Below are 14,139 nucleotides of genomic sequence, written 5' to 3' on the forward strand. Positions count from 1 at the left end.
CTCCGAACGAAGACTCAGATATATAATTTCATACACTATATTGCGTTGTTGTCTTAGTGCTAATAATTGCCAGCTGAAGCATTTCTGTGGTCTGGGTAGCTTCTGGTGGCCGGCGCTGAGCTTGTCATCTATCTACTGTAGGCCAGCTCTGAACCTCAAAAGGAGGGGGTAGACATTAGGCTGCTTTGCTGAGAGAAGGTAAGGATGATTAAAAGAAAATTCTAAGTGGAAAGCTCACCTTGTTCCTCGTTCCCAGGTCTGCGTGAGTTATTTTGCTGGGTTGATCTTAACCTGGAGCATCTCTTTGGTCCACATGGCTGTACCTGGCTGCACAGAGGCTGTACCCTACAGAGGAGAGGAAGCTGCTTCATTAATGGCAGAGCTGGCGTACGCCAGGTTAAAGTGTGCAGGAGTCTGTGGCCTCGAGATGCCCAACGCTGGCCTGGGGCGTGGAGCTGTTGGGTAGGGGTGCAGGGACAGGTACAGGATCTCTGACATGGCAAGCGATATGTTGGAGCTAGGCTGGGCTGTGTTTTGCACTTTGTCGTGAAAAGTCAAGCATGCGTACTTCTGCTAAAGGCAATTTCCTCTGATTTCTTGGGCTATCATCTGAGCCAACCTTGAATTTCCAGGATATCCTAGGAAAATCGGTTAACTTTCCTTTACAGTTCCAATCAGTCAAAAAGTCAGTCTCTAAAATAGTGTTTTGAGCCTCTCGATTTCTTCTTTCTTTCTGCCTTACAAGCTGTGTGTATATATGGCTGTAAATATTTAAGAAATTCCCTGTTGGAACAGAATTTAATTCATAATTAAAAATACATAGAGAAGAATAATCCAAGCAGAATTCTCAGATTTGCTTTTCAGTTCTCATTTCATGTAGGGTGCAGAAAGTGGTACATCGCAGGAGTCGATTTAAGAGAGACATTACAGGGGTAGGTTTAATTCTCACTAAAACATATGTCCTTCTGCTCAGGCGGCTGAGTGCTGGCCAGGCAAGGATCCTGGTTTCACGGGGACGGCCAGCGGAGCGTTTAGCGCCCGCAGCAAGACCTGGCTGCGTAACCGGCTAGCTGCAGTTGCAGAAATGGTGCCCAGCACTTAAATGTAAAACCAGCTGTTCCTTCACGGCTGGCTCCTGTGTGAAGTGCTCTCGCTGTTTTACACAGTGCTCTGGCAGCACGGAGAAAGGGAGCCGGAGGCTGTGATCTCAGCCTGCTTCCCTTTGCCGTCGGCTCTCCGGGGCGTAACGCAGCCGGCGCCTGCTGCAGGAGGTACAGCGGCACTTTGTGCTGGCGGGGTGTGAAGAGGGGAGCTGATTAAGATGCCGGTCAGTTCTTCTCCTTGGCCTTTCCCTTTATACGAACTGTTACTGTTGGATACCCCTGCAGAGATGGAAAAAAAAATGCAGAAAATAGAGGCCAGAAGGCACCAAAAAGAAGGAGGGCCGGGGGAAGGGAAAGGAGAGAGAAGGTGCCAAGAACAGCAAAAAAGGGAATGGAGGGAAATACAGCAGGGGACTGGTGACTTTTCCAAATCAGATGGGAAAGAGCACTAAGTAGGGGAGAGCCTCTGTCTATGTAGTCATTTTAAAAACCTTTTAAGTTCATGGTCGCTCAGGCCAAGGAGCTGAATATATGGACAAAGGCTGAGATGTGAGCGTGTGTCAGGAGCCGCACTGCATCTTCCACAGACACACCATGATCAGGGCTGGCATCGTTAGACACACAAATCACGAGCTGGAGGAGGCTTGTGTCTTTGCACGGGAGCTTGTGCCATTGCTTTGGAGCTGAAAAATGTCACTCGTGCTAGGTAATTAGTATGTTTCTGGGCGTTTGTCAAGGTGGTCATTGGTGGTTACCGGCTTCGTCAGCAAGAAATAGCTTTTGGCATGTCATGGAGAGCAGCTGTCATCAGAGCACTTGGTCATGACAGCGGAGTTGTGATCTTATAAAAGAAGGAAGAGTTGGATCAAGTAGGTTGCATAAAGGATGCTCTTTTGCACCATTTTCAAAAGGTGCTGGGGGCACACGAACGTTATTAAAAAAGAGGAGCATCTGCTGCTGGTGCTGAGGACAGTTCTCAAGGTGTTCTCCAGTTCAAAAGCGTAACTTTCAGCTGTATTTATTTTGGGAGGTTGAAAGGATTTTTTTCTTAAGGGCTTTTCATGTTGCTGTGTAGCTCAATAAGCGTGAGCTCACCTTCTCAAAAAAAAAACCTCAGGAATCAGAGTGGCATTGTTTATTGCTGGACTATTTTCTTACTACCTGCTTTAAAAATACACGCTGCAGAGGGGATCTCTGAAAAGGACAGAATGGCTAACTGTTTTTCTGATGAATTAGTGCTTAAGTTAGCAACTTTCCATGTCTGGTAGGCTAGTGGCATACCCTTTAAATGGATATAAATGTCTGGATGTGGTTTGGTGAGATCCTCCATGCGCTGGGAGGTGAAACAATTTTTTCAGTGTGGGCATGCTACCAAAAAGTGGCAGCATTTTTTTTTCTTTTTATCCCAAATTGAAATTTAATTTATAAAACACGTGAGACCCCGTCCTCACGACGGGATAACTGTTCTGTGACCACTGTATGAAAGCGGCTGCTGCAGGAGGGCCGGGAGACGTCGGTCAGCTGCACGGGAGAAACCTAACACCTGGAGCCTGACTCTCAGCACAAGGAAATAGAGATGCAGACGCTTAATAGAGACGGGTTTGTAGCCGTGCACCGTGTTCAGACCAAGTCTCAAAAGAAAACCTTCGGTGTACAGTGAGGCAGCTGAGCCTGGTGCAGCAACTGCAGAGCAGGCGGGCTGATCCCAGCTCTTGCTCCTGTTTGCTCTCTGGCAAACATTTACAGTAGACGGGAGCGGCGACAAAACTAATGAGCCTGCACATCCCTTTTTTTTGGAAAAGCTTACCTTGCAAGCAATAATAATGCTTCCACGTTGCTCCTGCAAGCTGTTATCTCCTGCTTGCACTAGCACGGTGCGTAGCAGCTAGGTGACATGTCTTTGTTTTTATTAGCTCAGGCTTCTTCCCTCTTTGCCCTTCATTTGTCCCTTCTAGGGCTTTGCCTTCACACTCCTTAGAGCCTAAATGTGGGTGTTTGGCCGTGCCAGTGCTTTTGGCTGTGTGCTGCCGGGCAGCGCGGCGCCAGGCAGAGCCGGCAGCGATGGGCATTGCTGGGTAGAAGGGGCCTCGCTGCCCCTGGCCTGCCCCAGGCTTTCTTTTAAGAAGCGAGAAGGCTGGAAACTTGGCTTCGGCTGGAGAGGACCCCGTAACCTTGCCTTGGCAGAGGGAAATAATAATGTGACAGGCTTCATCTATCTTTGTGCTGTATGCGTGGCCTCGCGTGCTCTGTAGTCCTTCGGAGCTAAATCCTGGTGTGAAATTGGCACTCTGAAGGGGGAGACTGTAATTTTCAAGGTGGCTTCGGGTACAATAAAAAACCCCGCGTTTTCACTTAAACATGAAAATACAGGACATGTATTTTTGTGACACTTACATTGTCAGTGAGAGCAATGCATTTTGCTCTGTCCTTACATTTTGGTTTTCATGGCTGGCGCGCTTTTGCTGTGACAGCACGTCGGACGTTGTAAAAAGGTGGCTGGGGGAAATCGGAGCCCTCGGCAGCGACTGCTCTGCCTTTGGGGCATGGCAGGGCAGGCTGGAATTGCACGGAGAGGTGCCTTATCTGGGTGTAATACGCAACCAGCAGCTTAAAACAGCTTAAGCCGCCGAGATGACCTCCCAGCCTGCTCAGTCAATGTTAATGACGCTGGCAGCAGCCCCTGCTCCTGCAGGCACATGGGCAGCACACACCTGGACCCGGCGTGGGTTTGTTCTCCCGCAGACACGATGTCTGTCCGTGCACACCGTGCTTTGTGCCGTGCTGCTGCTGCAGCACCTCCCATCCATTTCTGCTGGTGTCCTGCTGCCTTCTGTCCTTTGCCCCGTGCTGGACCCGCTCCCCTCCGGTTACTCCAGCCTAATGAGGGCCCTCCTAGCGCACCTCGGTCCATCAGCACCAGCCCCTGCAGATGGGTTCTTGTCCTCTCTGACCAACTGATTGATTATATTCTGGTGCAGGTGGTGGAGCTCCTTCTTCACCTGAAGCTACAGCCTCCTGCCAAGGTTGTCACACCTCCCTGGGTGGCACCAGCACCGCCAGACCTGGCCACAGAAACCCTCCTGCCCTGGGGGCTCCTGCTGCTTCTCATCCCTCCCCGGGCAGCAGCAATCAATCCGGCAGCTCCCAATGCCCGTGCTCAGGGCTCGGGTTATCCGGCTCCTTGCTGAAGTGTTTTTCTCAGTGAAAACACCGTTCCCGGCTGTTTTTGCACGTTGCCTTGCTCTGGCACCAGAGCGTTTCTGAAATGCTCCGGGTGTTTGGCGCTGTGCTGGAGAGGGGCCAGGCTGCTTCGTTGAAGCTCCTCCAGCTCTGCGGCTGCGATGCGGTCGTGTGGCCGAGGACGTGTTCGCTGCGTGGGACAGGAGGACCCGGTGCCTGCCATTATATAAGCTTCAGAGGATTTCCTGAGAAGTGCTCAGCCTTCATTTCTGTCTGCGAGGAAATCCTCTTATCTGGGCAGCGCAATAAATAGTTCTGCCTCCCGCACGAGGAACAGAAAAACACATCCTTCAAACGTCGGGTTTCGAAACCGTGGGTTTTTAAAATATAGCGGCTAGAGTTATTCTTCCGTAATAAATCCCCATAATAGCGGGCTATGTATACATTTAACTGGATCCACAGAGGTAGGAGAGGGGGAGACTGCGTTAAAAGAGGGCTTAGTATGCATTTGGTAATGACGAGAAGAGTAAATAATCCTGCAGGTTTACAAACCTAATCCTCAATGTCTGTTTGCAGCCCTCGTGTCTGTTGGAGTCGGCTGGCAGAGATGTTAAAAAGCTGGAAAGAAAGGGCTTTTTTGCTTTTATTTTTAAATATGCAGGGGGCCAGCCAGTGACTGGCAGTGGTAAGTTCCACGAATGGTGTTGGGGGGACCTTGCTCGAAGGCTCTGGAAGCGCCATCTGCCCCTGCTCGTGGTAGAGAGCCACGGCGAGGATGGAGCCGGCTGCTTCACTTCTCCTCTGCCTCACTATCCACTCCTCCAACTGTAGTTTCCTTCAAATACAGGAGCTGGGGGGCTGCTGCTTTCAATGCAGGACTTATTTTTTGCCTATGCCCTGCAGAAAAGCATTTTTTTTCTTTTTTTTTTAACAGAAGAAATCCGCGCTGCGAGCCGTGTCACATGGCACCATTGCTTTTAAATAAGCTTTTAAGAGGTTGGACCAGATGTTGGTCACATCTGTGTTTTCATTTCGTCGAAAATTTCATTTCAACCCTTTTATTAAAGGAGAAAATGATCATTTGGAAATTGTTTCGAGAAGTTTAGCAGCTGGGAAGATCTTTCTGGTGTATAAAAAGGGAAGGGGTATACTTGCTGTGCCCCGGAGTGAGCGCCGTAACGCGCAGCAGCTGAGTGTTTATGGCTGGTAGGGTTTGCTCGTGTTGGAAATGATTGCCATGGAAATTTTCAGATCAAAACGAATGTATTATTTTTCGAACTGGCACTCTGTGACAAAACACTTTTTTTTTTTTCCAGTGAAAGTGTTAAACTAGGGATTGGAAGGCACCTTCTCTTCTGAAAACCTCCTTGCACTTAATGAGTGCCTATCACACTGGCAGAAGAAAGGGGCTACTTGCAGGCGGAGTGGATATCCTGCAATTACTCCCTCTACTGCCGTTATGGGGTCTAAGAAATGCTTATTACGTACAACTTGCTTCTGGATTTTTCTCTGCAATTTACCAGTTGGAGAATGAGTTTTCTGTCCCTGTTGCTAATTGATCCAATGAGAAGAACTGGCACCTAATTCAGTAACAAGTTATATTTAAAATGACATGTGAAATTGTTCATGGTGCCTGAAATTACATCATTTTCAGTCTGGCATATTAGGGCTGTATAAGGAAACAGACATCTACTGTGCTGTGCCATATTAAATTTTAAACCTCTGATCCAAAAATACAGCAGACTATAGGCAAAGCGAGGTGTTTAATGATGAATAAAAGCAGCGGCAGTTGATTTTGGTGGGATATTTTGATTGTTCCCAAGGCACTGTGACAGTTTTTGCAGCAAATAATTTGGGAATGCACAGAATTTTATGTAAAGTTGGGCTGTGACTTGAGTCCAGAGTAGTTCTCAGACACGACTTCCAGATTTTGATTTTCTAGCCTTGTGATTTTCGGGACTTATTAGTGGTTGTTGAGGCTGGCTCCTTTCTAATTTTATCCCCAATGTATAATGAATATGGGGGGGTGGGGAAAACCTCTCTTGGTTCAGATAAACCAGCTAGAAAGTTTTATTTTTTCCCCAAAATCTTGACAAAGGGCTGGTAAAACAAAGACGGGAGGAGATCACCCCCCTTCTGCCCTACAGCTCAGTGCATACCGCATGTACCCAGGATTTGGGAGGCCAGGTTTGGGGCCCGGTTCTGCACAGCCTCCTTCAGACCCAGGGGATGGGTTGCCTTGCCCTGGGCACACTTGCACTCTGTCGAGCCATTTTATTTTGGGTAAGTCACGAAGCATTTCTTGGAGCCAGGTGTGCAGTCTCCTGGGAAGGCGTCTCAGACACGAGGCTGCAGTTCTCACTGCCTGCCCTGGTGAACAAGCCGAGCATTTAGCTTGCTGGAAATTCATCTTTCAGTTCAGCAGGAGAGAGCGGCGGTGCTGCTCTGCAGGACAGCCCGGCCTCCCACTGGGGATGCAGCACACAACGACTCCTCTTTGCGCTTTGCCTGGTTACAGCTTGCTAAAAAATTCCAGTGGGTTACATCCAAGTTGTTTTAAAGAGGCCACAAACCACCTGGACGCGGGTTTTTTCACCTTGATTTTCCTCTGCAGCCTCCCGTAAGGGCACATATTGCCATATCCTTGGGTCGCATCCCTGTGTGCATGGCAAGGGGAGCTTGCACGAGGAGCTGGTGGCCCCAGTGCCAGAGCTTTTGCTCTTCCTGCGCAGTGTAGAGCTAAGTACATGTGATGACTGATTATGGAGTTATTATGAAATCCTTACATTCTCGAAGTATTTTTGGGAAAATAAGTTGTAAAGCAAATCTTTCACACCCTGGGAGTGAAGTCCAGTTGATTTGCAAATATAACATTAGGGAGAAATGTTCCTTAAGGCCTTTTCCGTCCTATTTGCCTCAGATTAACTGAACTGGTGAAGTTGTTACCGTGAGACAATCTCAGAAGATCAGAGCGCAGCGTTAGGCGGTGCCTTGCCACAGAACATTTTCTTTGGGCTGAAACCCCTTCCGTGTTTGATTTGGCATGGAAAGAATTTAAAATTTTCTGTTGATTAAAGTGGATTTTGAAAAGAAAATTGTAAGTGCTCAGTGTCTGATACCAGTAAGTGCCCGTAGAGCTGAGAGCCAGCTCCTTTACACCACCTCCAGAAGCTCACCCATTGCTCCTACACAAGTTGTGGTTGGGCTCCTGGTGCTGTGATTTCATGTGCTTCAGGCAATTGCTTTAATGCCCAAGTTGTGCCCAGCGGAGAATCACTTGTAGCTCTGGTGAGCGCTCCTCATTGCTACCTTTGCTCCTTGGCGCCAGCTGATGCCCCTCAAGGCTCCACGTTGCCATTACCTGCCAAGGACCAAGGAGCCCCAGCTCCACCAGGAGCCACCGAGCTCTATGAGGAGCCACCAACATGAGCAGCCAAAGCCATTCAGCAGTCTTGGGAAGTTGGGAGGCACGTGGCTGGGAACGGGGAGCTGTATCCCTACAGATGCCAAGCTGTCCTGCACCATTTCATTCTTCATTTGTTGTTTTGGGTTGCTGAAACTCTATTTCTTTTTCCTGCACGGCAGCTGGTTGGGTTATCAGTTGTCTGGTCTTGATTAGACGTAACGGAGATGACCAAGAAGCTTGCTTCATTCCCAAAAATAAGTCTTTGTTGAGTCATTTAGTTTCTTCTCTACCTGGACTACATTAATAGTGCATTACTACTGTACATTAATATGATGTGGAAAATCACTTTGCTGCTGTAAGTTATGCTGGTCCCAAATTCAGCCTCAGTTCTGTGCTGTTGTGTCTTTTAATAGATAAAATATAAAAAACTGTATTTTCAGAAGAAGTCTCAGTAACTATAAAAATGACAGTGAAATTGTAATTACAGAAACTCATTATCGATGAATGTTTATTTAGACCCTTCTATAGCTTTCAAGTTATTTTAAAGTTTGGAAATGTTTTAATAATTCCCATTTACAGACAAAAAAAGACCAATGCACATCTTTTTAGAGAACTGCTATGAGTTAAGTGGTTCAACTGATGAGAGATCAGAATCAAGAATAAAGCCATGCTACGACTGTCGGCATGATGTATTATTCACTGGCCCATGCTGCTTCTCTGTAAACAGAAAATATTTTCGAAGTCGTAATTTACAGATGAATCACCAGCCTATAGGCCCTGACAGAGAAATTCATGTGACGATGAAAGAAAAATGGTGTCATCTTCCTAAAATGGTTTCCTCAGCTTCATGGTGAAAACCTGTGGCTGGAAACCAAGAAGGAAGAAAAAAGGCAACTGGAAACGAACGGCAGATTTTTAGTACCAAAGAGAACTCTGCTGATTGCTGAATTTGAAATTAATTCAGCGTGGTGAATTCTGGTGCATATAATACCCCCGTATCGAGAACACTCAGCAACATGTTAAACCTCACTGGTGAACACAGAAGGGAAGCAATTATGAAGTGTTATTGTACCATAGAACTTGAATTGCGATTGATTTTGAAGAAATATCTAGCTAATTAAAATGTGTTCTTTTATGTAGGTGAAAATGCAGGAGATGGTGAATTAGATCTCAGTGGAATTGACGACAGTGAAATAGATAGGGTAAGATACCCTTTTATCCTGAGTCTCTTCTGCATTTGGATATCTGAGAAAGAAAAATGGTTCTTATCTGGTGTATCCTCTCCTTCCCTGCCTCTTCGCTCTGGCTGCGCCTGCTTCTGATCTATAGAGAGGTTCAAGCGATTGCAGTGATCTGCGGTCAAAACTAATGTTCATGCAAGGCTGTGAATTTAGTCTGTTCTTGCCCATTTTATAGATATACGGGACTGCTGCCGCTGCTGCTTTCTTTCTGTGCTGAAATAATTATGTTTTAGAACGTCTTTTATTCTTACAAAGAAGTTTTAAAAGTTCGTTGGATCTCTAAATTCATTATTTAATTACAATATATTCAGCTTGTGAAGCTGCCATGGAAACCAAACTGTAAAAGCAGCACATACGGCTCCTGTGTTCTCTCAAAGATTTCTGTAACATTTTCTTGATTTATTATTATTTGTGCAGCAACGCAAGATACCCTTTGCCATATAGCCTGACTATAAAAGACAGGCAGCTGTGGAAAATGGCTTGGTGGAGGCCACACGTGAACACACAACAGAGCCCAGATCTCCTTGATTTTCAGCCTGATGCCCTCTCCAGCCACCATGAGAGTTTAAAGTGAAAAGTGTAATTTGAACAGATGCTAAAAGCTCCTTCTAGGGTACAAAGTCACTGAAAACAGTGGGGTTGCATAGAGGTTGCTGAGAATTGAGCTTGATCTGCAGGATATTCTTGGTGATGGATGGAGGAGCAGGCAAGCACTCAGCTTGAGGTCAGCAGTGGAGCAGAGTTTGCCAGGCTGGGTGGTAGGAAAAGCATCCTGGAAATGGAGGAGACACGACATGGGGGCATGGGGACCTCACAGGCCCGATGCTGAAGGGATTCAGTATAGCAGATCCATCCTTTAAACAAAAGCGGGGAAAGCAAAAGCACGTTTTCTCCACCTTCTAGACTGTAGTGAGGTCATAACTCTGCTTTTATGACCTCATGTTCATTTCCATGGCAATAGACTGTAATATTGTAAGCCCAAGATTATGAACTCTCCAAAAGCATAAGAAGGATGAATAACTGAGCTATGAGGAAGTTTTACTGTTATGACCCACCTTTAATAGAAACAGATGAAACAGTGAAATATTGGTCTGATAAACCAGCACTTGTGCAGCTCTTTGCTCGCCCCGTTTGCCCTCCAAAGAAGGACTCCTCCCTGCATTAGTTTCATTTGAATGGAGCTATTTTTCCCATAAAATCCTTATGTGTGCATTGTACTTTGGAGAAAATCTGGAATAGTAAAACCCGTAAGACGGAGAAATCTCAAATTGTTTTTCTAGCACTTAAACATTGTTTTATTATTCCTGGGCCCATTGCTTAAAAATAAAGCGTCACGTTCATGAAGGATGATCTGGTTTGTCTCCTCCGTTCTGCAGCAGTTCTTCACTGTCAAATAGCATCAGCCATAGGGAACCTTCTCTTTGTAGACAGTTGTGCTAAATACTGGGCTTACTTTTATAGCTGAGTAGTTGAAGGGGAGATCTATCCAGCAATCTGCAAGCCTGCTCGCTACCTACCTACCTATTTATTTATGTAACTTACACGAATAGTTCTAGGTGTGTTTTACAGCTCCACGCTTACTAATAATATTACTGTGATTAATTAGGTTTAACTGAAGGAAGTTTAGATGTGGGTTCTAAATCAAGCTCTCTAAAATCTAGAGGACTAAGCTCCATCAATCTAAGCTGGTTTCCTTCATGTAGAGTGGCCACTGAACTAATAATAATCCTAGTAACTGTGCCTAAACCTTCCCAGGAACCTACCAAGAAGACACGTCTTTCTCTTTTGGTAGCAGGAGGCAATGGCTCCCTTACTGTTTCAAATTTAAGACCGCCATCACCTTACAGAATCACTTGCAGACTGCCATTTGTCATGGTACTCTCTCCTATCACCTGAAAAAGATCATAAAAGTGATAATTTTAGGTTTATCATGGATCACATACAATGTGTCCTGGGTGGTTGTTGGTCACTCCACTATAGTTTGGAAATCCAGCACTGTATTTTGAAAACAGGTCATAGCTTTTGCTAGCTTTAGAAGTTTCTAGAAATGCTCTCTTCTAGTTGTTGCATCTTGCTCATATTTTCTTTTATTAATTTGTTTTAAAACAAAACATGAATTGACCTTGTTAGTGGTTTTTTAATTCAGTTTTGGTCTGTAGTTTTCACGTTGATTTCTGAAAGCAGCTGAACTTGTTTTGTCTTTTAGTATATACTTAACGAAACAGAAGCTCAGATAAAAGCAGAGCTGTGGATGAAAGAAAATGCAGATTATTTGAAGGAACAAAAAGGTAAGTGTATAGGACTGAAATTCTCCTTTTGGCTAGTGTTGCTGAAATACACAGTCTGTATAATCTTCATGCCGGTTATCTTTTTGTCATCTTTCAGAAAAGGAAGCAAGAATAGCAAAAGAGAAAGAACTTGGGATTTATAAGGAACACAAGGTATTAAACTGTGTGCTACTTGTGTCTGTTCGAAAATGTCTTGTAAATTCATTACATCTGTCGATCAGCTCTCTGTAGGATGTATGGGAATAATGGTACGGGTCACCACTAAAGAGGCAAAACCTAGCATATATTTACATGCTATAGAAACACAAAACTGGAATTTTTTCAGGTGGTGAATAAAACACTTTCTTGCCCAAACTTTTATTTTGAATTGCTATTATGAGAAAATTCTGTGCATGGCAAAGTCAGAGCTAGTCCTTTGCATTTATGATTGCTGTCCTAATTGCTTGCTTATTTAAATGCAATTCTTAAGGCACGCCTGACTTTTTTAACGTGTGCATGGAGAATTTGTTTGTACTTGCTGTACCTTCAGTAGCTTTATTTGCTCGTTCAATTATGATTTCTTTATGGAGAACTGACCAGGTCTTTGTTAGTCACTTGAAGGAGTATTTCACTGTACCTTTCATAAAGAATGTGACAGCTATGTTAACAAATGGCATGTCCTGTCTCCATGTTTAGCAGTTTAAAAAGCCTAATTGGCCATATATTCACAATTTACAGCATTAGTGTTTTGTGTAATTGAGCAAGTGACAAGTCAAATCTTCCACATGCAACTAAAATCCACGTTAGTTTTTTATGTGTATATCCTGTATCTTTTTTTTTTCTGGCTAATGTGAAAGACAGAGTTTCCTACTTCCCCTAGGTATTTCAACAATAAAAACAAAACCAGACAATGAAATACTGTTTTAGGCCTCAAAGTTTCTCATTCATCCCACCCTTACAGAGACGTGGCATTCTACCAGCAATTTTCAAAATTGTATAACTCTCTGGCACCAAAAAGTAGCCCAAACAACCCACCTTTTTGTTCTGACAACACAGGAGTTTTTCTCTAACTCTGTATTGTTTCCGACAGCCAGAGTAGAACTTGATTAATATAGTGCTTTCCAATTTCAAGGTAGCACTTGACCCATGTAGGTAAACAGAGGGGCTATTATACACTAAAAAATAAATCTCCTGCAGAGCTCAGTGTTAAAACCTTCCTTTGAAAAGGAAAACGCTGAATGAGAAACAGAGGATCTTTATTTTCTACCTACCCAGGCATTAGACCTGGATAGAAATGTTCTCTGGTGTCATTTCTCTGTCTGGGTCTGTGCAGCATCAGGCGCTGCGGGTTAAGGTCGGGCTCAGACCTGCAGCCTTTGGCTGAGAGGGGAGGTTGCCTCTCTGCAGCGTCCTGCTTCCCATCCATCAGCATTAATGCCAGTCCACGCTTAGAAAATTGCTTCTCATTTTCTTGGCTTTTTTTTTCAGTTTTGAGGAAGAGTTGGGTGGATATTTTTGTATTTGGCTTTCAAGCTTCATGTAAAATGCTGTTGCAGTTTTGATACAGATTTGTTGGTGCCTAGGGAAGCAGCGACCCAGCTTGACTCTAACTTTGAAGGCGATTTTAACAGGGGCGGTTCTTTATTTACGTGCTGGGTGATGTTATCAGGGTCCCTGCTCCTGCAACAGGAGTCTGCTCCATCTTTTTCACATGTGAGAAATGGCCCACATTTCTTTTCTGGCAGCGTTACAGATACGCAGCGAAGAATTTGTAATAAACTGCGTGGGCATTTGGCAAAAATATGAAAGCCAACACTTATCTCTCGGAGAAAGAGAGAAGCCCTTTAGCCCTTAGTCCTGCTCGGTCACAGGCCAGTGAGCGCTGCCCCAGCTCAGCCCATCCTGTCCCCGAGTCCACAGCACCTGTGCTGGGGCTGCCGAGCTGCAGGTCGCCCTTCTGCTGCACAACAATTTTGTTTGTGTCTACATCACTAATTTTATATTTTAATTAAGCCAAAGAAATCTGCAAAGAAGCGGGAGCCAATTCAAGCCAGCACAGCAGGAGAGGCAATTGAAAAGATGTTAGAACAGAAGAAAATCTCAAGTAAAATTAATTATAATGTGCTAAGGGACCTGAACAGCAAAGGAAGTAACACACCAAAGAAAGAGGATGACAGCACTGATGACAGCACCAACACCAAGAAGCTGTCAAGAAGAAAATCTAATGCCAGTAGGAATATAGCCAACCCTGTAAACAGTGTGGGAAAAAGGTACTGCAATTGTTCATTTCTATCTCTGTCTGTGAGCCTGTCTATGTATCTTTCTAAGCCAGACAATGTAGGTACTGAAACATTTGTTTGAGGCTAAAATAATGCTGGGGCTCTGTTTTTATTTATTTTGCCTGCAGTGTCACAGTGGAAACTTATTTATAGTTCCCGTATCAGAGGTCTGTTCTGGTGTGAGTTAATCATTCTGGAGAAGAGAAAAAAAAAATCAATGGGAATTCATAAACACAAATCTTTTGGCCGTGGACACCTTTTCTTCACATATCCGTGACATTTGCTGTCCTCCCTTTCGGAGTTGTCTGTATCTGCTGACATGACACTAAATGTTTGAAAGCTTTGGCTTTTTGCTTGATTTGAAAAATACAGTTCCCATCTGTTTTGACAGCTAGCTGTTTTGATTAGCTTTTATTTTAGTTTTATTCCAAACTTTCATTGTTAATTGATGACACAAATATAAAGCTTTACAGTAAATACGCTTGTCGGTTTTCTGGTCTGCATTTGCAAATGTTTTATAGTGTGATGAAAGCTACTATTTTAATGAGTAAAATATTCAGACTTGCTGGGCAGATTTGTAGTGTGCTGTAAAGTGTATAAGGAGATTGATGTGTCTTATCTGCAATATTCGACTGTTTTATTAGCCTGCAGTTCATGAAATCA

The 14,139-nt window shown here is 44.6% G+C and overlaps 1 protein-coding gene across 6 annotated transcripts in view; it reads left to right on the forward strand.

Moving 5' to 3' along the window:
• The window catches only part of BRF1 (BRF1 general transcription factor IIIB subunit), a 174,091-nt gene that overhangs the window by 117,208 nt on the left and 42,744 nt on the right, over positions 1-14,139 (forward strand). For all 6 annotated transcript variants that reach the window (XM_021274541.4, XM_072038213.1, XM_038179446.2 and 3 more), the window contains 4 exons: positions 8,830-8,891; positions 11,137-11,218; positions 11,316-11,371; positions 13,211-13,467. In XM_021274541.4, coding sequence (XP_021130216.1) covers positions 8,830-8,891; positions 11,137-11,218; positions 11,316-11,371; positions 13,211-13,467 — 457 coding nt within the window. The remainder of the gene's footprint in view (positions 1-8,829; positions 8,892-11,136; positions 11,219-11,315; positions 11,372-13,210; positions 13,468-14,139) is intronic.

This window comes from Anas platyrhynchos, chromosome 5 (assembly GCF_047663525.1).
Source record: "Anas platyrhynchos isolate ZD024472 breed Pekin duck chromosome 5, IASCAAS_PekinDuck_T2T, whole genome shotgun sequence".
Classification (NCBI taxonomy): Eukaryota; Metazoa; Chordata; class Aves; order Anseriformes; family Anatidae; genus Anas; species Anas platyrhynchos.